The following is a 23,389-nucleotide window of genomic DNA, read 5'->3' as shown; positions in this document are numbered from 1 at the left end:
CAGATCACTAACCCCTTAAGTGGGATCTGTACTTAAAAGGCAAGCGGGTGTGTGCGCACATTGTGTATGTAAAGTGCTTGAGATGCTGCTCTGAAAGCTTTGCAAACTGGCAGGCGCCCAGGAGTCATCATCCTGAATCTGCCAGGGGAGGCTGCTGCTCTCTCAAAAGTTTATTCTTTGCTCCGGACTAGCCCAGCTGAATGTTTCCTGGAGCAATTGGGTCTTGCTTTGCCCGAATCTTGGCTGCTGTTTGCAGACACTGGGGTGCATTGGTTCTCCCGTGTGGGGTGGGTACTGTTGGCTGAAGGAACAAGTTAGATGCTTGTTGTGATGGGGAGGAAAGCAAGGAGGCAGGAGAAGAGGCTTTGTGGTCCTGCTGGAAAAGGGATGTTTAGCATCCTGTTGCTGAAGGGGCTAGGGATGTCCAGCTGTGACAGTACTGAGCTGTGGCATTCAGCAGGCATGATGAAGAGATTCAGCCTGGGGTCTTGAAGTCTCCCTGGTACAAGTATAAAAGTTAGAGAAGTAGTTCTGGAATGAGATGAGATGCCAAGCCTATGTGTATTTGTGAATAACTGTGTGTCTCTCCCTTTATCTTGCAGCCACTGTATTCATCAGATACTGGAGAGTGTGAATCACATTCACCAGCATGATATCGTGCACAGGGACTTGAAGGTAATATTTCCTCCGTGCCACAGAGGCTGAGGAGAGCAGCCAGGGGATCATTGGAAGAGGCAAGACAGGAATACTGGGTTGCCAGCTGGCAGGGTTTTTTTCACTTGAACTGGGCTCAGGGGTTCCTGAAGCACAAATTTTGCTCCTTCAGAGTTTTCTAGAGGGTGTGCTGAACTCCCAAGGAAGTTTTCAGTCTTTGTGAACCTTGCCAGCTCTCAGCTTCTCTGAGACAGCTCCAGGATGGAGTAGTTGTGAACCTTGGATTGCAGTAGGCTTTCAGAGAAACTTGGGTAGGATTCATTATAATGAAGGACACTTCCTAGTCTGCCATTGAAGAGATCTCTAGAGACCTGGGGCAATCTCTGTTCAATCTGCCAGGGTGAGTTTGTCTGCACAGAGCATGTATATTTTTATTCTGCACTGTTGCCAAACACATGCCATTGGGCTAGGGCAGAAACGGACAACAAGAATTTTTCATGTCGTTTCTTTCCTCTCTCATCAGTAGAAGCGCTTTTAGTCTAAAACCAAAACTGCTGGCCAGTTAAACGCTGGCTGAATCAACCGTTTGCCACATTATAAGGCATCTATAGACCCACAGCCCCCGCAGTGTAGTTACTTAAACTCCCCTCCCACACAGTGCCAGCTGTACTGGGAGCTGGGCAGGCTCCAGAATGGATGCGGGGAGGTCTGCCTGCCCTGCAGCCCTCTCTGTCTAAAGTGGGAATGGTGATGGCCACCAGTGGTCCAGTTAAATTAATGCAGGATGACACCTGCTAGTGGTGTTGGGTTTGATTTGTTATACAACGCATAAGGGGAAAAGTATAAAAACATTTTGCAGAGAGCAAGGTAAAAGCATGTTGCAAGCTCGGCTGCAGTGTTCCCCTGGGGTTTTGATCTACTGGACATCTATTAACCCTTAGTGTTTCTGGCAAACTCACTTTTGGCTTTGATTCAGAGCACTGAAAAGATGCAAGTGATCTACTGTGGAATGGCTGCTCTGTGCTAGAGATGACACCTGCTCTGGAGAAAGCCGCCTCCAAGAGGCACTATTGCCCAAAATTCCTGTTTTCCAGTACAGGATGGTTTAAGTTTTCCTTCGCATCCTGTGTTCAGATATAATCGATTTTTCTTCCCAAGTTTTGTTTGCGTGAAAGTTGTGAACTTGCTTAGAACTTATCAACTGTTAGACACTCCCCACTGTAGTTAATGTGTTTCTTCTGCTGCTTGCTCCAATTCACTGAAACTATCCAGGCCTGAGGAGTAGCCATTCTGTTTAGCAATAAAAGATTCTGTGCTCTTTATTTAATATTTAGCTCCTTGCCAAATGCTTGGCCTTCAGGACTGGTGTGTAATAACTGCAGAGCTTGCTTCAAGTGAAGTTTTGTCTTTTGCACCTCCCTCTCTTAAGCCTGTCTTTTGGCTGACATGCTCTTAAAAGAACCTCAAATGTTAGGCTGCCCATAGGGACTGTAAGAAATTAGGGAAAGCGTTCACATCCTTACCAAAAAATACGTGAAACCTGAGACAACCCATATGTTGGCAAACATGCACATGGATAAGCACCATTAGCCTTAAGGTGTTCGTAGCTGTGTTTTAGAAGTAAAAAATGCTTAGCGGGTGCAAGCCTGGCCTAAATTTCACTGTTTCTTAGTCAAGCCAAGCCCAGGTGTGATCTGAAGTTGGGATGGATTTTCAGAAGACTTCATTAGTTGCCTGTTTCAGGGACTTGTTTACACTGGTGAATTTTCATTGGTGTAGCTTGATTAACATGATCTTTTTCACTTCCCGTATAGTGAAAAGCTTGTGACATCCACATGTAGTGAGACCCAGCTGCCCTTCCTTCCACGCTGCTTATGGCAAGGACTGGGATGGGCAAAGCTGTTGTCCCTTCATGCAAAGCAGGAGGAAGGCACTTGCCCAGTACTTTAAGGCAGTAGAATGAACAAAGCATCTCGTTCCTGTCACGCAGGACAGGGATAGAGGGTCGCTGTGGGATGAAACTGGTGAGCAGGCTGCAAAAAAGACCTTCATCGGGTTTGTGAAACTGAGATAAGCTCCTGTTTCCTGGCTTCCATCTTGCTCGGTTAAAAGCTCAAGGTGATATGAATTGCACAGATGACCAGAAGGGGGTAGGATGAGAAAACACATTTGTCCTGCCTGTCAACAAATTGGGTTTCCTGCAGAGGCATCATAGCCACCACCTTAAAGGCTTTGGGATTTCAAAGGGTCCCATGTAACTTGCTGCTCTGGTGCTTCAGAGCAAGCTGCTGACCCTCAGTACAATTTTTGGAGTTAAGTCTTCTGCAGCCGCACAACAGAATTATGATTTGAGTGAGATTCGTGTGAGGGGCAAAAGTCTGTCTGCCTTTCCTGACACATGGGGCAAGTGACATGGGTGCTTGTCGTATAGGTGACAGCGGCAGTAGCAAGACAGCATATTTTATGCTGCTGTAAATATGTAGCATGAGAAAACAGCTTACAAGAATACTCACTGCTGTGCTGCTTATGCCAATTTGAGGCTGATGCTTTTTCTGTAAGGGATGAAAGCTACTGCCTATCCAGATGATGCCTTCCCACATTGCGGCGCTGTATTTGGCAGCCCTTATTAGCATCATATTTACTTTTCCAGTGCCTTGGGGACTGTGTAACGTTCATGGGGAGAAACATCACTGCAGATTGTATCTACTGCATTTCTCCCCCAGTTACTCTCTGCGGGGATGACAGAAACAAATTTTGGGTTCCGTGCTGCAGGAGCTGTACTGCCAGTGCCCTCTGGTGTCAGCATGTAATGGATTGGGAGAGGCTCTGGCTCCCACAGAGGATTTGTGTTAGACTTGAGGATTTTCTGCCACTCTAGGTCAAGGCCATTTGTTGCTGTTGCTCTGCCTCCACCTAAACAGCTTTAGTACGTTCCTGCTAAGTTCAGTCAGCAGATCCAATGTAATGATGTGAATATGGAAGTAGGAGACTTTAACAAGAATGTCGGTCCTTTATTCTTATCCCCTTTTTTCTTTTTCCCCCACAGCCTGAAAATTTACTACTGGCAAGTAAATGCAAGGGTGCTGCTGTCAAACTGGCTGACTTCGGGCTGGCTATAGAAGTCCAGGGAGAGCAGCAGGCCTGGTTTGGTAAGAGGGTTTGAGCTTTCCTACTTTTGCTCCCTCCTTTCCCGGTTGGGGAACTGGGTTGAGTTGCACCCTCCCTGAGTACTTTCTCTCAGCTCTTCCAGCACACTTGTGTGTATTTGGCATTGCCTTCTCTTTCCAAGCATCTCGGCCTTTGGGTCCTTGGGCACGAGCCTAGGTGCAATAGAGGAAAGAATATGATAAAGACAGAAAAAATGGCTATGTATTTCTCTATTTTTCTTCTTGGTTTACAGCACATGCTAGTGTCAGAGATGAATGCAGCTGCTAAGTTTAGACCCTGACCTGAACTTTCGTACTGCTCAGGAGTGTAGACATCTGGAATTCTGTTTGGTCATTTTACAGAAATGCATTTGACCTGGCCTTCCTCAGGCACATTTGGATCTGGCCTTATCTTTGTTTAGCTGAAACGTAATTAGAAATGAGACCTTCTCAGGCTAAACATCAGCTCTGAGACTCTGCAGTGCTGGGGAGATTCTGGAGAGATGGCTGCTTCTCCTGGTCTGCCCACACTGTTTGGCAACTGGATGTGTCCCATCTGTGTCTTGTGTTTTCAAACTCCAAGCCATTGTTTGTAACAATGATGTAAGGCCTGGCACATGGGTTTGTGCTCAGCTGGTTGACACGATCCCTCTTTCTTTTCTGTTTTTCCTGCAATACATAGATGGTTGATACCATCTGATTTTCTTTTCCTTTTTTTTTTTAAAAAAAAACCTCTTTCTGTTGTTTTGCCAAGACGTAGTTCTATCAAATATGAGATGAAGGGTGGGAAATGGCTCTTGGAATTTGCTGGTTACCACTAGTGGATTTTGTAATATGGCAAGATATCTTCTGTTTGGGTAATGTAAGTACTTCATATCATCCATTTCCTTGCAGGGTTTGCTGGCACTCCAGGCTACCTCTCCCCTGAAGTCTTAAGAAAAGATCCATATGGAAAACCAGTGGATATATGGGCATGTGGTAAGAGTCTGTCACAACGTTTTACACTTAAACAACACTGTTTCATGTAGAAGAGCAATTCCTTATAACCTATTGCTGGGAGGGTGTGCAGTGCTCCTTCTTATTGGGTGGAGAGATGAAGGCACACTTGAGGATAAGCACCTTGTGTAGATGGAGCTAATACTGGAGCCTGAACTCATTTGATTCTGGCTTCTAATCCTTTCCTCAGGCCATCGATCAGATGTTTGAGACTCAAGAGATAGGACCTGTCTATGCTTTGCAGAGTCAGTTGTTTAGATAACAATTTCCTATTACACTAACTATGTAGAAGATGAAATACTGAAGAGAGCTGATTTTTTTGAAAGTTAAAAATAAAGTGTAAATGTATCTGGGACCAAGAAGTTTAAAGATATGTGATATCAGTGTTGCCTGACAGGGACTAAATGGTTCTCTGCAGGCCAGGAGTATTAGCTTTGTCAGTGGCATTTTTGTCCCAAGACCATGCACAGTAAGCATCTCAAAGCCTAGACCTTCCTAAAAAGTCCCTTGCTGCCCAGCAGCCCCAAGGGATGTGGCTTCATTTTATTCTGAGAGCAGCTGGGAGTTGTGGCTCACCAGCCACGATAGACAGAGGAGGGTAGAAGGACATAATCCACTTTGCTCTAGCTCCTGGCAGCTGGGATTGAGCAGAACATGAAGTGCCAGGGTGAGGTTCAGCAGAGGAGAGATCTGTACTGTCTTTCTCTACCTTGGAAGGCTAAATATTATGGCAAATGAAGATATAGAGCAATCATTGCCTTGGGGACTGTCAAGAGGGAAGGAAGAGGGGCTGAAGGAATAATTGGCATATTAGCCTAACCATAGTGTATCTGTGTCTCTCCCTCCCAGGAGTGATTCTGTACATATTGCTAGTGGGGTACCCTCCCTTTTGGGATGAAGATCAGCACAAACTCTATCAGCAGATCAAAGCCGGAGCCTATGACGTAAGGGCACTTTCTTGCTGAGTACCTGCATGGGTGTAGAAGCCATCCAAAATGTGGCACTATCTTACTTGGTGTCCAGCAGCAGGCCCCAAGCTACTCTGCAAAGTGATGTTTGACGTGTTCATACACCTCGTTGTCTTCACTGCCTGGGATACAGTACTGTTTGGGGCGACAGAAAGGATATGTGGAAAGCATCGCAGTGGGCACCAGGACATTGCTGGTCGTTAGGGAAATGCAGATCTGAAAATGCAGATGGTGGGAAATGGTGTCTTCTAGTGGATTGACCACAAAGTGCTGCAGATGTTGCCAATGCTAACTTTCAGGGGAGCAGAGTTGGAAGATAGAAGGCAGGAGCCTGTTTTTATCAAGGCCTAATTAAAAGTATGGGGAAGTAATCTGTAGAATAATAGCTTAAATTATGGCCTCTGGTCTCCTCATTGCCACAGTGGAATTTCTTCCAGCTGTGGAAAGCGTGAAGCCCAGTGAGAAGATTGAATGGCAGGTGCCTTTGGAGGGGTGGCTTTGTGGTGGGAATCAGCGTGGTGGGTTGGAGGTTCTGGTAAAAAGCTAAAGCAGTTCATGGAACAATTCTCGGGGCATGGCAAAACTGAGGTGCGAAAAGGTGCCTGAAGGAGAGGAATAGCAAGGAGATTAGTACTGGGGAGCAAAGGTGGTGTAAAATGTGGTTTGGGTACCACAGCTTGAATATTTGACATAATGTGTAAGGAGAGGCTTGGGAGGGAAGAAGGAATTCCTGGAAATCGTAGCTCAAAACCTGTGGGCGTGAATATCAAGAGGAAGTTGGGGAGTTAATTTTGTAGACTGTCTTGTGGTTTGTATTTAAAAAAAAAAAAAAAAGAAGAAAAACGAAAAACTAGCGAGGGTTTTGCTGGACCCCAGTTACCTCCCAGCCTCTGTGCCTGAGACCATGAGAGCGGCTCTACTGGTGAGAACAAAGGTCTGCCTAACCCCGTGTCCTGGCTCAGTGGCTTCCTGAGTGAAAGGAAAGTGATGTCTTTGTACTTGATGGCCTTAAATGGACTTGTGTTCTTCTCTTGCCTTCCTCTTGTTTCTGTGTTGCTTGTTCTCTTTTGAAGTGTTTTTGCACTAATTATATCGATGGGGATTTTCAAAGTACTTCAGGGGTTAAATATCTAACTCTTTCTGTAAGTCACGAGGAGTGAAGTGCCTGATGCTTCCTATCTACCCCTTGTTTTTGAAATCTTACCTGTATTGCACAAGTAGCAGTAGATTCCTCCCCTGTTTTGCCTGGTAGAAAACAGCTCAAGTTTTACTGGCGTACCGGCCCCTGGTGTCCTTACACCAGCACTGAGAATGCACTGGACTGGTCTGTTGATGTGTCTTGACCATAGAGGAAGTGGCAACTGTGAGTTGGAGTTTGTGCTGTTGGGTATGGGCTTTGCAAGGCATTACCATGAATACTTTAGAGTTGGGGTGGTGGGAAAGCGTCCTGGCCAAGAGCTCGGTATCGTAATTTTTGAGTAGTCTCTTGCAATGTTCTCAGAACAAATTGTATAATGCCTTGCTGATGCCTGAGAATGCAGAAATAGGATTATATGTAAATCAAATATGGTGTATTTTTATGACCCAATTGAGCAAAGCACAAAATGCAGGAAAAAAGAGATGGGGTAAACTTTTTCTAAATGTTGTAGTACTGTAGGGAAATGTTCTGAGGGTAGATCAATCTTCCCCCCCCATCCTTAAAGACATGGGACTTTTATCCCAACAGCACATTTATCTTCGTGTTCTCAAGTTCACCTGTATTTGTACAGTAGAATCATAGGAGTGAGATGTACTGCATTTAATCTCAGCATGCTGTCATCGATAGCACATGCAAGCATCTGGAGGATGCCATAAATATCTCATCTTGATCATTACTGGAATTATGGGAGAGAGCAGTTACCCCTCGTGGATGATCAGCAACTGAAATACTTGAGATTCTTCTCTCTGTTTCCATGCTTCTGTATTCCCATCCGCTATGACATCTCTCTTGCTCCCCAAGTAATGATTTCTGGTATGGTAGGTGCTTGCTAATAACTTGCTGGTGGGTTGCTACACCGAAGTGACCGGTATTGTTCCAGGATATTGTGCTTTATGGTGGGAAATATATACCTGATGGGCTGGATGGTCTCTATTAGCAGTTTTCGCTTTCATGAGGTTTTGCTGTAGTAAAGTGTTTGTGTTTTTTGCATATGCTGTTACAGCTTTTTAGCATGCTGGAGAAAGAGCAAGGTGGCGTAAAAGGATAGTGCTTGTGTTTTTTGTGTCAGAACTCAATTAAAAAAAAAAAAATCTGTGGCTTTACTTTTTTGACTGTTGAGTGTGAAAGAAATTCAAAAGTCTGAGTGATTCCTGAAAGGCTTTTAAACTATTAATCTTCCTGCCTGTGTCTAGTGAATGGTACAGGTGTGTCCTGCTGCCTGGTACCATTCATTTGCTGGATTCTGTATGATTTTTGTTCAGCGTGGGTTTTCATAAAAATTGATTTTTTTTGCAAATATGTTAGCCCTGGTATCAAAAGGGCAAAAGCTGGAATTCAGCTGTGTAGGAGGGAGAATCTCTTCTGCTAGTAGGAGATATTTTCAGTTCATTGCCTGTTCCTTCTTCCTTTCAGTTCCCATCACCTGAGTGGGACACTGTGACTCCTGAAGCCAAGAACTTGATCAACCAGATGCTGACGATAAACCCAGCAAAGCGCATCACGGCTGACCAAGCTCTCAAACATCCATGGGTCTGCGTAAGTGTTTCCCTCTGTTACAGATTGATTTGTGATTTACCCTGAGCTGACATGTCAAGAAGACTGAGCTGCAGAGGAACCCAGAATATTTTAAGTATTTCAAATTGTGATTTTTTTTTTTATTTTTTTTTTTTGGAGGCTGACCTTCAACAAGCCAACTTTGTCATGCTGTGGTGCTTTTATTGCCACTGTAGGAAAAAAAATCCCTTATTCTTTGAGAAGTGTTATGATGTCCTTAGTTTCTTGTTTTCCCCATGCCTCCTGTTCCAATCCATATCATCCTAAAATGTCAGGTGGAGTTTGGCATCAGATAAAATCTTTTAGGATTATTTTGTTCTTCATCTCTACTTCAGGTTATCGCGTTCATCTTTGTGATGTTGGAACGTTTCTGCTGTGCTGCAGCCTAACTGGCTGTAAACTTGAAATCAGCAAAAAATTTTTTGCTGTTCTGTGAATGTAGTTTCTGCGTTGCCAAACCCCACACAGAAGTATTTTTAATCTTTTGCAAAGCTGGCAAGGAAATCGCAGAATGCAGCTGGGAGTAGGGGAGGGCAGCAACAGTGCACTTTTATCTCCGCAGGATGAAATAGTTCCACCTAAGTCTAACCAGATGCTCTTGCAATACCACAGCATACTTCTGCTTTCTAGGATGTGTCTAGTGTATTCCTTTCCTCATTTGTTACTGAGAAACTGTGGTCGTTTTTTCCTTCTGCCACAAACCAACAAATTAGCAATTTAAACTTACTTATGTGAACATCTGTGTAACAGGAGTGTAGTGTCTGCTGTAAAGTGATGCAAGTTCCTTGGAAGTCAAAACGTCACTCTGGCTGAGACCTTGCATCTCTGTTTTTTTTAATCCTTGCGTGCTTGTAATCAATAGCAGTTCCTGCGTATTTAACTTGTGTCCCAATGCCTGTAACCAAAACTGTATGTGTTACGATAGCTCGCTCCCCGTGGCAACATAATCCAGAACAGTTCGAGAGAGGCTTTCCTTCTCTGAGTTATGGGGAGTTTGATTTCACTTCACAGCCCTTTCAGCCTCTCACCCAAACTGCCTCCCGTTGAGTCTGTTGCTTCCATTCGCTCTGCAGTCTCTGTTCGTGCAACATATGTTTTCTTTCTGGAGATCTATTGCTCCTCTGAAGTAAACGTGGCAGGAAATCTTAAAAGTTTATCTGAGACACCGAGTTTCTTAGCATCACTGAACTTCTGAAGTACACGTCCTGACTCCTGTAAGCGTCATTGAACAACTGGACATCAGTGTCGCTCCTGAAGATGCTGGATGAACAGTGACCACCAAAGTTTTTAGAGGGCAGTTGAGCTTCATTCTCCCTCCAGCTGCCGTGTGTCCTGCAGCTGATGACTGGCTTTGACGACAGGATCAAAGCGGAGACTTCCCATGAAACTAGCTGAATATGAGCATGGTTTACAGTTCTTTAGGGTATTGCAGAATTTTTTCCAAGCAGAAGGGTAATGAAGGGTTTGTACACGCTGATCTGCCAAGTTAGTAATGCACCCACTGTCCTTGTAAAGGGAGTTCAGGCTTGTGGCTCTATGCAAGAGCAACAGCTACTTTGGCATCAGTCTCTGGTTTCCTCATGTGCTCCAAATGCCTGGCAGCATCAGTCTCTGGTTTCCTCATGTGCTCTCGATGACTGGCAACACTTCTGGGAAGTTCTCTTTTTGCAGCTGGTGGGATCCCCATCTTCTGTGGGTGACAGGTATGCGTCACCAGCTGGAGGTTACGCTGAGGTTTTTGCTTTGGTACAATAGAGCTATACGATCTTCCCTCTTACACACTGAAAATCTGTTTCTGCAAAACCGACGCAAAGATACTGAGGCCTCTGCTAGACAAGCACTTGCATTCAGGGAGTTGCCATGTCCAGGAAGGCTACCACTGGGTGGTGTTCACTTACTGCTTGAATTTCTCCTTAGAGCTGTGATTAATGCAACTCGGATCTTTTCTGTAGTGCCTCTAACTCAGTCCCCCATGGGTACGCTTGTTCATTTGACGTTGTCTTGATCCATTTGTGTGCAGAAGAGACAGGGAGCATTGACACTCACCTGTACCTCGATCATAGAGTTTCTTGGGCACAGTCCTGTAATAGCCAACCTTGACTTAAAGTGTCTTGCTATATTGGGAAGTTCTTAAGTTATGAGGCGGTTGCAGTGTTTTGCAGCCAAGCAGTGGTGGGAGGCTTGGCCGTGTCAGCTTGCATGGCACGGCTGTGTGCGAGTGGAGCAAACTGCCCTGGCTGATTCAGTTAGAGTATGTTCTTGATCTTTTGCTTTTCCTGTTTTTCAGCAACGATCCACTGTCGCTTCCATGATGCACAGGCAGGAGACTGTGGAATGCTTGAGAAAGTTCAACGCAAGAAGGAAGCTAAAGGTAAGTATATGTTACTTTGCCCTAAATTTGCTTTTAATCCCCTGAATTTCAGGTTTATGCCTTCCTAGAAACAGTATATTTTTTTTTATGTTCATCTCACTAATGTTAGTGAAGTACCTTATGTGGGCCTCCAGTACAGGGTACTAAAGTAGCGTATGGAGAAGCTGGGTAGTTTCTTTCTCCAAAGCTGTAAGTTTCCCGTGCATCTTCTGCTACATAATTACCCCTTCTACTTTCTGCCAGAGAGTTGAAATAGAGCAACTAGTTCTTAAATCCTGAGGCTTTTAGTTCTGACCACTCTCTGCCTCCCAGTAATAGTGTGTTGGTTGCCTGTAATTAGAACAAAGTCTCTGGCCTGTTCATGAAGCAGTTATCTGCTGTTTGAAAGCCAGGAAGCAACTATACGTCTAACTAAGCATAATTCTTAGTGCCATTTTAGATTCCCTCGGCTGTCCTGCCTGGCCTCTAGCTGCTGCTCTAGAAAGGCAGGACTCCAAGTGGTCCTGTGTCAGGTCCAACAGCCATGTGTGGGAGTCCTGGATACATTAGGACTTTCCAGGATAGCATTGGGATACCTCTGCTTTGGCACCAGAGGCACTGTGTTTTCTGTGGGTCAGCCCAGACCCTTTCTGAAGTGGGTGACATTCTCTGTTATCCCTGCTTTCTCTTCCCCACAGGGTGCAATCCTCACGACGATGCTTGTGTCTCGGAATTTTTCAGGTAAGTTCTCTCTGTTCCCATCCCTTCCTTTGGTTTTGTTTTGCGTGAGTGAGTCGGGGGATATTTCAACCATTTTGGGGGTTGAGTAGGAGGGGAGGAAACCTGCTCACAATTCATCAGGGTGTAATGGTGATTGCTTTGCCTTGGCAGGTGACCAGTGTGAAATAGGGAGTGATTTTTTGGGGAGGAGCACATGGTGCTGCAGCCTGGTATAAAACACAAATAAAGTCAGCTGCCACAATCCCCTCATGATATTTTGTTATCAGGTTATTTTGGGGAAATTCTAGCTGGCATTTATTAGCTTTCCCATCTGAAGCCAGGAGTCAAGAACTCTTACTAGGTAGCAGCGATTCCTTTAGACCTGAGGCAGGGACACAGGGCAAGTAATAATATTGGTGAGAACAGGGCCAGGAGCTATTTGGATATTGTATTACTTTGACTCATCATAAATGGATCTGAAGCATCTGGCTATTAGAGTTTTCCTTCTTGAAGTCTCAGAATTGGTTTTCATCCTTTTAAGCTTAATAACTGGTAGTCTGGCTCCCACCCAACTGCATTACGTAGTGCACTTACTGAAAATGCAAATCTCAACATGCAAATCAGTGCTTTTTGGAAGATGATTGTCTTGTCTCAGCACATCTAGGTGATGCAGTCTTATCTACGTTCATTTCCCTTTGGGTGGAAAACCTGTTTCCAAGTGCTTTTGGTTTGTGGGATTGATTGCTTGCTTTGCCCTCTTTGCCATTTTTGTTTCTCTTTTAAAAAGGGCAATCATTGAATGCATGAGTCAGATTTTTATTGGACCTGACTACAGTTACTCTCAAGTGAAATTCTGCTGTATGGATTATAAGTGATGATGAATGAAATGGAAGTGTATTAATTTCTTCAGGCCATTTACTAATGGTGGATACCAATACTTATGTTCTGGGTGATGTTACAATAAACTTGTAATTTGAATGAAAACCTCTGTGAAATGATCATCCCAGCATTCAAAGTGCACATTCATGCATACATTCTTTCGTGAAACCAAGGCAGCATTTTTAACCTCCTGTATAGTGATTTAAAAAAAAAAAAAAAAAAAAAAAAAGAATTAAAGGATGTGAAATCAAGCCACAATGAACGGACAACCCTCAGCAGCTTCAGAATGGTTTTCCTTGGTTCTTGCTTTCAGGTGAACCTGTGCCAATATGTCAGGACTACTTTGTGGCTACAGTGATTTCTCTTTACTGCATTTCTGATAGTTTGGCCTTAAAGGGAGAGAACAATTTTCTCCATTCACCTGTCCCAGGATATTACAGGACTTAAAAATTATACATTATTTTCTGAGAATGATTCTGAAATAACTGTTTGAGGAGCTACGGCACAATGACAGAGCTTCCACAGGACTGTACAAAACTTAACATTTTCTTGGGCTTTCTGCTGGTATGAATGATTTTTGATCTATTCACACAGCTAGTTTTAATTTCACTTAATTGATGATTCTGAAGTAGTCAGGGTTTTTATTTTTTTTAAGCAGCAGTTTTAGATTCATTTTCAGTCTGCAAATGTTGTCACTTCTAATGAAGCTGCAGAAGTGCTTGGGTAGGAAAATCTCCTGTGGCCCAGATTTTGAGTACATGATATGCCTGAGAGAAGGGTGGTTCTTAATGGTGTGTGACCTATACATCCCCTTATTCCCTGAGCTAGTATCGAGGAGGAAAGGGCTTGCTCTGCTCATTCTTCTCTGTCTCAAGGGCTGGAGCTGCTGGATCCGCTTCAGTTAACAGCTGAAGAGAAGGAAATCCTAGGTGGCCCATAGTGAGTGCAGGCTTCTCAGTGTCACCGAGTTCTGCGTTGAATACAGGCTGTGATCCCAGGAAATGAGAAGCGCTGAAAAAGGGTCCAAAAAGAAATGTAAATTTAGATGCAAAGCTTTTATAGCCTCTGCGGATCTTAGCTATTCCTATCTTGATGTGTTTTGAAAGTGGCGAGATCAGCTGCTCTTGTTTTCTTTGCAGGACTGTGTGTAATATGAGCTTGACTTTTAAAAATTATTATTTAATTTACTTACATTTTTAATTGCTGCAATTGAAATACATAAATCTGCTGGAACTGAAGAATAAGTACGTGCTAACTGAAAGCAAAAAAGTTGTAAAGTCCATGTGGGAACTTTGGGTAGAGCTCAGACTTTTCCTATCATGACAGGTCATCTAATTGCGCTTGAAAAGTTCTGATATTTCTAAGTACTATTGTACTTGTTTCTTTCCCTGAAGACTTTAAGGGTGTTTTATTTTCTCTAATTGGGTGACACTGTTTTGTGGGCCTCTAAAAGCCCCATTCCCAGCAGACAGGGAACGAGATTTATGAAGAGCGAAGCTTCTTCCTGTCTGGGGATGAGATCTTCTAAAAGCTTCTTCGCAGATGTTTTGAACCAAGAGGAAAACGAAGGCTCATGTGACCCTGGTATCAATTAATTAGGCGTGATAATACTATCTGCAGGAAATATGAGAGGATTTCTTTAATCCTGTTGCCATTACTATCTCTGCTGTCACACATCTTGTAATGTGAAGTTCCTTCATTTGACGGTGTGGTTTTAGCTTGTGACAAATGGTATTCTTGAAGAGTTTGTAGCAGTACTCTTTCTCTTTTATTCTCATCAAAAAATCTTACTTTACAAAGCAAAAAAAAAAAAAATTTCTGTTCTTTTGCGAGGAATCTGTTGCTTGCTAGGTGCCTTTTGCCCCAAGTCAGTTCCTAAAGATAAAAGAATGTGAATTCTCTTCTTTCCCCAGTTATGGTATATCCAACAATTTAATATTGGCTGTTTATGGTTCTTTTAAAAGGTTGTGTCTCAGGTCAGCTGTAGGCTATTTGTTAAAAGCAGGTGGAGTTGTGCTTCTTTCAGTGTAAGTCAGGAAACTGAGACCTGCTTATAGTAAGGGATTCGTAGCTTCTGTCCACACTCTGGTAGGTATTCACTCCGCCACGAGAGGGAACATCGCCATCTAAACTTGGCTGTGGGATCTTTAGATCCACACAGGGTATACACAGGATGATTTGGGTGCTCACCTATGGTTTTTGGTGTTCAGATGATCCAGGCAAACACTGCTCTGATCTGCGTTCACTTCACTTGCAGAAGTACAGTCAGGTAAATCGGTTGATTGGGTCATATGCAAGAAACTCCTAAATCGCCCTCTGAGAAGTAAGTGTAAATTTATTACTAGGAGAAAGTTGGCAAGGTTTTCAGGGATGCAGTACTTAAGGGTGAAAGTAAGCCTGCTATAAACTGAGTGAAAGGAGGGGCACAATTGGTTTTCATCTTCAAAACAGCCATCTTCACAAAGTGCTCAGAAGTGGCTTTTCCTCATAAGTAATTTTTTATGCAAGACTTACTAGTGGACTACATTAAATTTTTCGCACTGTTTTCCTCACTGGATTGCAACTGTTAATTTGGGGAGGAGCCGTTCAACAAGCTTTCACACTCTCTGAAATTCACTCCTCTCAAGTTCAAGCACAAGCCCTGTGTGCTGCCCTGTGTTCAAAATAAACCCTAAGGCAGACGTTGCATGTAATTAAGCCTTATGCCTGAAACCTTTATCTTTAACCGATGCTGAGCTTTTTTCTTGGGAATCGTCACTGCTTGCTCAAGTCCATTTTGTGAGGGAGCTATTATGGCAGCTTGTGACAATAGCTGGAATTCATTACATGTCTCTGCAGATCCTTATTAACTCTCTGATGTGCAGTTTTGGGTTGAGAGAGGCTGGAGGCAGACGCAGGGAGCAAAGTGCTTTCTAACTAAGTAAAGAAGAGCTTGAATATGCCTCTGCATGTTTGGTGTAACCTGTACAGAGATGGTTTTAAGCTGACTGAAGAGCAAGAAGGAAGAAATAATACTAATATTGAAATATTTCACCGTACTGTTAAAACTACCTTCCAGAAGTGCTTGTGAAATTGAATTTTTGCTATTTTGTGTGTGTATATTTATATATATAGTTATACTCAGATTGGAATTTGGGTTCTTTCCTCTAAGCAAAGTGAAGCTAAAATTGTGTGAATAATATATTTGAAGTTTCTGCTATGTTTTGTTGGTTGTGTAGATATTAATTCAGGACCAGAAATTTGTATTACCTGACTCATGTGAACACTGACCTCCTGGTGTGAATTCAAAGCATGAAAATGTGGAGGGAATAATTGATCAAGATGTTTCCAGAGAGCATTGAATAAACGAGTACGAGATCACTGGGATCCACATTTCCCAAGCAGAAGATGAGGTCACATTTAATGAAATACTACGTTGTTTTTAAGTGATTTCTCTGTATCTACTGAGTTGCTTAGGAAACAGGCAGGGGTTTCAGAGAATGGTGGTCAACTACTACAGTGTGGACCTGCTGTGTACTTCAGTAAGTAAACTTCCATTTTGCAGCTTCCCAGAATCACATGGATTTCATTGCTGCATTTAAATGTTTATCACTGTGGTCTGAGAGTCTAATTTATTATTAAAAGTAGATGTAAATTATTCTAATAATTCCCTTTACTTTTATCTTCCTCTCCCTAAAGTCCAGGAGGAGTCTGTGAATGACTTCTCTCGCGGTGTTTTCCCTGCACCCCTTCATTTCTTGGTTGGTCAGGAAATGAAGGGGTTTTGTGATACTGCAAGAGAAGTGCTCTCATGTTTTTATCAACTCGAATTTGGGACAGACTGGAACATTCAGGCTTGAAAGACTAGGATGGGTGTTCAGCCCATTTCAACCCCTTAATGTTCTGCTCCTGTTTGTGCGTGCACGTATGCATTACCTGCAAAGAGAGTGTCTGCCGGGGTGTGAAATTTCTGCGTTGGAGGGAAGGTGTTTGAAAAAAGGTTAATTGAAATGTCACAAACTGTCAGGCTGGCTCTTGTTTTTTGGGGCTTTTTGTGCATAGTCTTTCTGGACAATGTTGTGCTTTTCTGAGGCTGGCCGAGGTGGAAAAAAAGCAGAAAGAAATCACCTGGCTCCCACACAATTTCCCCATTATTCACTAGTGGGAGAACTGGGAGCTCTGTGGCTCATGCCAAGAGGGCACCACTGGGTCGTGTATTTCAGGCTTTATTTAGTTTTAATGAATGCTCCCTTTTTTAGTCTTTCTCTGAAAACCATTGGGGCATGTCTGGGAGATGGGTGTGCATCTTCAAACGCTGTCTATCCTTGAGATTTTCCCAAAGCGTTGGAAGTATGTGCACAGTGCTGGGTATTGGCTGTGCCTGATGAGATGAACTGGAGAGGAAAGGAAGTGTCTGCTGTGTTTAGAGATCCTGTGGGTCTGGATCACAGAATGGCTTGCATTGCCTAATGGTTTGGGGTTTTCACCTGCCTTTCCACTTGGTTCTACCCTTCTCTCTCTGCTTTTTTTAAAAAGAGTGTTTTGAAGTGTCTGACTGACTGCTTGTCATGAGCCTTTGTTCATCCTGTAGCAGTTATTTGAATAGAATCACTCTACTCTTGTTGAGGAACAGTATCCCTCATGGAAGGCTTTTCATTGAGGGGGCTATGTTAAATGTTGCTGCTCATCTATTGCTTGGCTACGTTTCTGAACAGTGGTGTTGGTTAGAGGGCAGAGGGAGTTAATAGCAAAGCAGGATTAAAAAAATCAACTTTTCAGCAAGAGAAAGAGTCCACGCTGTAAATTCTGCCAGGCAATTATCCCATGCAAATAGCCTGTCTTTTTATTAGTCTCTCACTTAACGCATAGTGTTCCTGTGCAATTGCTATTGCAACAAGTTCCCATAGCAAGTCACTGGAGAATCTAAGAGAAGGGGGACTGCGAGACAGAAACCAAAGTGAGGGTAGAAAACACAAGACAACTCCCCTCTCTTCTGTGAAATCACTCTGCTGTGTTTAAATGGCCGCTGCTGGAGTGACTTGTGCCTAAATAGCCATTGTGGCAGGGAGGTGAGCATCAGTCTTTGCTCTATCTTGTCCTTAATAGATGTTCTTGAAGTTACACTGCAATCGTGGGCATTGTTTGTAATGGTAGCCAGAGGTGCCTCCTCATGGCTATACTGACTCTCGGTTGGTTTGTGGTGAGCCCTGGAGGTGACATCAAGTTGAGAATTAGTTAATCTGACTTTCTTTGATCTGAGAATATGAGGATGACAAGTTGCAACTCTATGTCATTGGGAATTCTGTGTTGGTACGATACAATTTTTATTTTAATAATCAAGTCTCAGTAAAGTCTAAAATTCTTCGTGGTGTAAGTGCTTGTATTTAGAGGCTGGGCTGTCTGCTAGACTAGCATCATGAGTTGGTCAGGCTTAACAAAAGCAAACTTGGTGTTATCCCTGCATCCCCAAAAATACTCTCTGGAAGCTTAACCAAGATGAGAAACGTAACTGAGATTTGGCAGCTGGGGACGGGGCAAACCCAGTGTTTATTGCTGATGAGTTCAGCATTAGGGATTTGTGTTTCTGCCAGGAGCAGGGTCCAGAGCCCAGGCTGTTTCCTACAGAGGCCAAAACTGAGAAATGCGGGAAGAAGGAGGAGTATATGGGGTGTGTGCTGGGGAGGCCTTTTGTGTTCCTCTTCAGATATTAACTAGAGGGTGTCCTGTTAAACCAGGAACAGAACAGTGCTTTTAAGCTACTGGGTTAGCAGTGTGTGCCTTTATATTGCTTCATTATAGAGGAACTGTTAAATCCACTGAGAAGAGGGAATTTAATCCCTTTAATGTTTAAAGGAAGTGGGAAGGATGGTGAAAATAAATCTTAGTATGTCATGCCTGGAAAACTGCAGAGCACGGGTACAAGACCATTTCCTGAACAGTAAAGAATCCACCTTTGTGTGTCCTTGAACTTTCCCCCTCCTGTTTTCTCTTTGCTAAGCTGCGTGTTGGGTGGTGGTGCTTGCCTTCTAAAATTATTCTTGTTACAGAAAGTCTTGTCTGTTGCTTGCTGCAGAAATTACGCTTGCATCCCCTTTAATTTCTGTCTCACAGCATGTACAAGTTGACCTGTGGGTAAATCTGTGTGCCTCCCTTCTGCTTGAGGTGTCTGCAGTTGTCTTTGCAGGTGAATGCGTTTCGTGGGCTCTCCGGTTGCCCTTACAAACCACTGTGTGATGCTTGTGCTGAATACACCACGGACTGAGTTTCCTTCCGCAGTGCTGGGATGCTGGCAGGCTGGTGGGAGAACGATGTGTGCTGTAGCAGAAGGTGGGGCTACACCGGCAGGCTGCGAGGGGAGCACTGGATTAGCATTACATGGCACCGGGCCACACGGAAGGGCTCTCAGCTGAATTTGCTTTAATGCCATAGAACACCATTTTTAACTGTCTTTTGTCCACAAAGACAAATGTGAGCTTCTGGGGAAACTGCAGAAAGTGTGAAAAACGTTGCTTCCCAGTTTGTGTCTGGGTCATTCCCGGGACATATGGTGGTGCTGTTTCCCTTCTCTGATGATTTTTTTTTTTTTTTTTTTCCACTTCAGCAATGTCCCATTTTTTATATTTGTTAAGTTGCAGAATCCTTTACTCCTTCTGGAGTGTTGTAAGGCCATAACAGTTTCTTGTTTTCAACAGTTGTTGTGAGATGCCTTGATGTATGTGTGGTATAAATGCTGGGCCCCTTTTGACCCCATGGTCACCTTTGTTCTCCTTCTCACTTGCATGTGGAATCAAGCTGGTCTCCTTCATCATGCCTTGAAGGCAGCAAGAACTTATCTGTTAGGTTCAGTCGTGCAATACTTTAGTATGTGTACACCCAGCAAAGAAACTGTCGCAGGGCAGGTGGGTTGCTTGGGACAATTTGTCTGCCCACCTTTACGTGTGCACATTGGAGCACTCTGTTTTGATACATCACATTCAGAAAACCTCTGTACAAGGTTCTCCCAGTGTTCTTGGATGGTTTCTGAGAGCAGGAATGAAGAAGAATTCCTGATCTAGCTTTATATTTGCATTAGGGAGTAGAATTAGAAAGACCGATTCAGAAATTGTAATAAAATTATATAGGGTGCCTCCTCTTTATTGGAGGAGACACTGTAGTCATTTGCAGCAGCTCAGCTGATATGCTCTTGTTAATCCATATCTGTGGGGTCACGTGGTAGGGAAGGCAGGGTGGAAAATGCTTTCAACGTAGAACTTGAACAGTTGCTTGGATATTGCAAAAACATTTTTGCCTGATGTTGTTGCTTCTAGGGAGAGACTGAGCGCTCTGTGCGTGAGTTGGTCCGTGTGTGTTCTGGAGTCAAGTATTTCAACAGCCATGTGAGCATTGTCTTACAACTTGCCTTTTCTCTAGGCCTCATCTTTGCTGGAGCTAAAATCCAGTTCAAGTACCCAGACCCATATGCTGCTTGGGAGAGGCGTGCGAGTGTGGTGGTCCAGCAGGTCTCTAGCGTGCCATTTACAGAAGTTGAAACAACTGAATAGATTCTTCATGAGTAGGCAAGCTATGGTTTATATCTGTTGAGGTTGTAGATGGGGACTTGCTGTTGACAGTCGTTGTCAACATACGCTTTTCTGTGATAGATGGAGCAGCTCCATCCTCAGTCCCAAGTGTGCCTTCTGCCAGGCGTTTGCTGTGGGCTCCCTCTCTGTGGTTATCGCGCTCTCACTGTCATTGCTAGTGCCAGTTGTTCAAGTTGAGCACAGCAGAACATCTTTATCTTTCAGTGAAGAGATTCAACCTAGTTCCTGTCTCTTTTCTCACTGTTTTTTTTTTTTTTTTTAAACAGTTATCAGATGCTGCCTTTTGTACTTCTGCAGTCTCTTCCTTTGGCTATCCAGGTGTTTCTCCAGAGTAACTCTGAATAGCAGTAATTAGGAGGCCCCCCTTTATAAGCCAAGTCTATTATGTGAATGGCTGCACTTCAGGGTAAAACCTTTACCCTGTTACAAATATCTGGGAGATTTCTTTAGCTTTACCCGCTGCCCCCCCCCCCCCCCCCCCCCCAACTGTTGGCACTGGATGGAGTCACAGTGTGTGAGTGGAGGATTGAAATAAAGGAGCTCTGAAGTCTCATTTCAGACTTGGTCTTCCTGAGGTGGTGAAAGTGGGAGCGTTTTTGCCTACTTCGGTGAACAATAGATAGGATTGGTGACCCTCTGCTGTCAGGATGGATTTGATGACTGACTCATGATGCCTTGTTTTCCAGGTCTCTTGCTGTTAGAGAGGAATTAGCAGGATGGTTGTCCTTCTGAAGTCCTGTGCAGTTCTGAGGGAAGTGGGGAGAGAGAGAATAGTCTCAAAACCAAAATCTGACCTACTTCTGCTTCTCTCCACAGCTGCCAAAAGCCTGCTGAACAAGAAGTCAGATGGAGTGAAGGTAAGCTCTTGCTTTTCCATTTCACTGTCTCTCCCACCACCCGAACAGAAGGCAGCCACTTTCACTGGTGCCCATCCCCTTCCAGGGTAAAACCTGTCCTGTGGCTGGGGTTGCTACATTCAGCGTATCATTATGAAGCCCCGGGTGGGATCTTAACGTTCTTTATATGCACCTTATACATCACACAACTAGCTACGTGCACTGTTGTACCAGCAAGATTTCTTTTCCCCCTTTCTCTGAAGTATGGGGAACTGGTCAATGCTGTGGAATAGAAAGACCAAGGACTTGCTCAAGTGTGACGCATGCCTCTGACTATTCTGTTCTGTTCAGTGCAGAATGCTTCTGGGTATCGAAGTTGCACAGAACAATTGTCAGTGACTGATGGTACCCAGCCGACCCCATGAAAATCTCTTTGTCTCCCCCCTTGGACGTGCTAAATGTTGAGCTGGGAAGAGGGATGGGGAAGGAGAATTCTCCGGATGTTCATGTTTGGACAGAATGAAAACTGAGTCTCTTGTTAGAGTTCGGTCCATAATCCTGAGGGCCGGGCACTCTCTTGTTCCCTTAAGGGGAATTATTTTTTTCCCCCACTTCATTGTCACTCTTTGTGTGCGTGGTCATCCTTTAGTTCCAGAGGTCAAATAGGCCATTCCCAAGGCTGTATGTTGTTGCAGGCAATAGCCCTTTACCATCTGGTACTAGAGTAGAGACGGTTACGGGCTAAAGCACTGTTTTCCCCTCACTGTTCCGAAGGATAACGGTCATCCACATGGGAAAGTAGGGTTTGGTTTATTTGCTTGTATTTCCATTTGAAGTCCAAACCTTTCTCCACAGCCATTAGGCGGAATAGTTCATCTCCTGGTTTTGCACTGTGGACTGTCTTCATTCCCCCCGTGCTGGGGGGCTGACATGCACATTGTGGGACCAAAACCCTTTTTCTCTCCTGCTCTCTTTGCCCTTTTCCATTTCAGTGAAGCTCTGTTTCCGGAGGGCTCACAATGCAAGCAGGCTGCTGGAAAAAAAGAGGTGTTTTCGGAAGAGTTGTGTTCATTTTGAGGACTGCTGTAGTAAAACCTGCATTCTTGCAGTTCTGCGGTGTTCTGCCCTAATGTCACGCAAGTCTGTGGGGTTTTTTTGACCAAAATGCTATGTGGAGCTGCTGTTCTTGCCCTAGGATACTTATCTTTGAGCTTTTGTGCCTTTGCACATGCCTGCCTTTTGCACAGACATGCATTGAACACACGCGTGCTAATAAAGCAAGTGTGCTTGAGTTGTCACATCTGTTGATATGGAAAATGCTACAGTAAAATCCCAGTGGAATAAGAATGGATGATCCCAAATGTTACGGACTGAGAACTAGCAGATACATGCTTCAAAATCCTGATGTGGCAGGGGAGAAGCAGCTGGAAAGGCAGCAGATAATGTCTATATAGTTCTTTTCACCTACCTAGAAAAAATTGACTTTCTTCTCAGGATTCTTGTTTTCCAACAGGTGCTCAGGGAGTGCTACAACTTGGGTCAAAGCCTTCCAGCAATGGACAGATGATGTGCACACAGGTTTTGAGGCACAGCTTCCTGGTCATGTAGTTACAAGGAGACCTGTATGTTAGAGACTTCCAGCTCCACAGAAAGCTTGTGGTGTTTGACTCATTGAGAAGACTGTGTCTTCCTCTGTGAAAAGAGTCAAGCTGGATCTGCTTTTCTGCCTGATTTGAAGTATTCTTCAACTCTTCACAGTATATGTTGTTCCTGGTCTATGTAATTGAATACTCGTGATAAAGTGGAAGGTACATCAGAGTGCATGGCATTCTCTGTACATGGTGAATGGGGTTGCCCTCTGGGAACCTCTTCTCTACTTCTGCAGGTCACTGGAGACCTGCAATCAAGAGTCTGAATGCAGCTTCCTTGCTCCTAAGTATGAGAGCAGTGTTTCTCCGCAGCACGAACCCGAGTGGTGTCCACAGGGGGCATTCCATGCTTTCAACCTGGGCTCAGGGCCTCATTTTCCCCACATGACATCGATCTTCAGGTGTGGCTTTTGAGTCCTCATTTCTATAAGCTTCAAAACTCAGAAATTACATGTTTCTTCTTAAAGCTGGTGTTTTGAGTAACCCTCTTGCTCAATAATGCAGACTTTTAAAAGCAGAGGTCAATTCCCCCAAGTGCTAAGTTAGGACGAGACAGAGAGCAGGCAGTGGTCCGTGTGTGTCTGTAGAACATCTTTAACACTTTTCTTGTAGGACTTCTGTGGGTACATGCTTATCTCCTTCCTTGCTCCTGCTGTCTACATGTACGGTGGTGCTTCCCATTAGTCATCCCCTGGCAGTGTAGTCTTTTACCACTTCCATTTTTTCATCCTAGGTAGTTCTGACAAACAACTTGTGCCAGTGACTGGTTGAGTTAAGAGCGTCTGGTCTTGCATTACTTGTAGCAAACTGTGATTTTTTGCCCATTGCAGTAGTGCAGGGCACAGATACCATGACTTGAACACCAGATTTTCAGCTTTGT

General features: G+C 44.0%; 1 protein-coding gene across 2 annotated transcripts in view; it reads left to right on the top strand.

Annotated features, from left to right (window-relative positions):
* The window catches only part of CAMK2G (calcium/calmodulin dependent protein kinase II gamma), a 121,528-nt gene that overhangs the window by 74,100 nt on the left and 24,039 nt on the right, over positions 1-23,389 (top strand). For both annotated transcript variants that reach the window (XM_074155143.1, XM_074155144.1), the window contains exons 6-13: positions 603-675; positions 3,701-3,803; positions 4,695-4,778; positions 5,646-5,740; positions 8,376-8,498; positions 10,804-10,887; positions 11,565-11,607; positions 20,841-20,881. In XM_074155143.1, coding sequence (XP_074011244.1) covers positions 603-675; positions 3,701-3,803; positions 4,695-4,778; positions 5,646-5,740; positions 8,376-8,498; positions 10,804-10,887; positions 11,565-11,607; positions 20,841-20,881 — 646 coding nt within the window. The remainder of the gene's footprint in view (positions 1-602; positions 676-3,700; positions 3,804-4,694; positions 4,779-5,645; positions 5,741-8,375; positions 8,499-10,803; positions 10,888-11,564; positions 11,608-20,840; positions 20,882-23,389) is intronic.

The sequence above is a fragment of the Numenius arquata genome, chromosome 10, assembly GCF_964106895.1.
Source record: "Numenius arquata chromosome 10, bNumArq3.hap1.1, whole genome shotgun sequence".
Lineage (NCBI taxonomy): Eukaryota > Metazoa > Chordata > Aves > Charadriiformes > Scolopacidae > Numenius > Numenius arquata.
The sequence above is the reverse complement of the archived record's forward strand: the minus strand, read 5'-3'. Positions and strand labels throughout refer to the sequence as shown.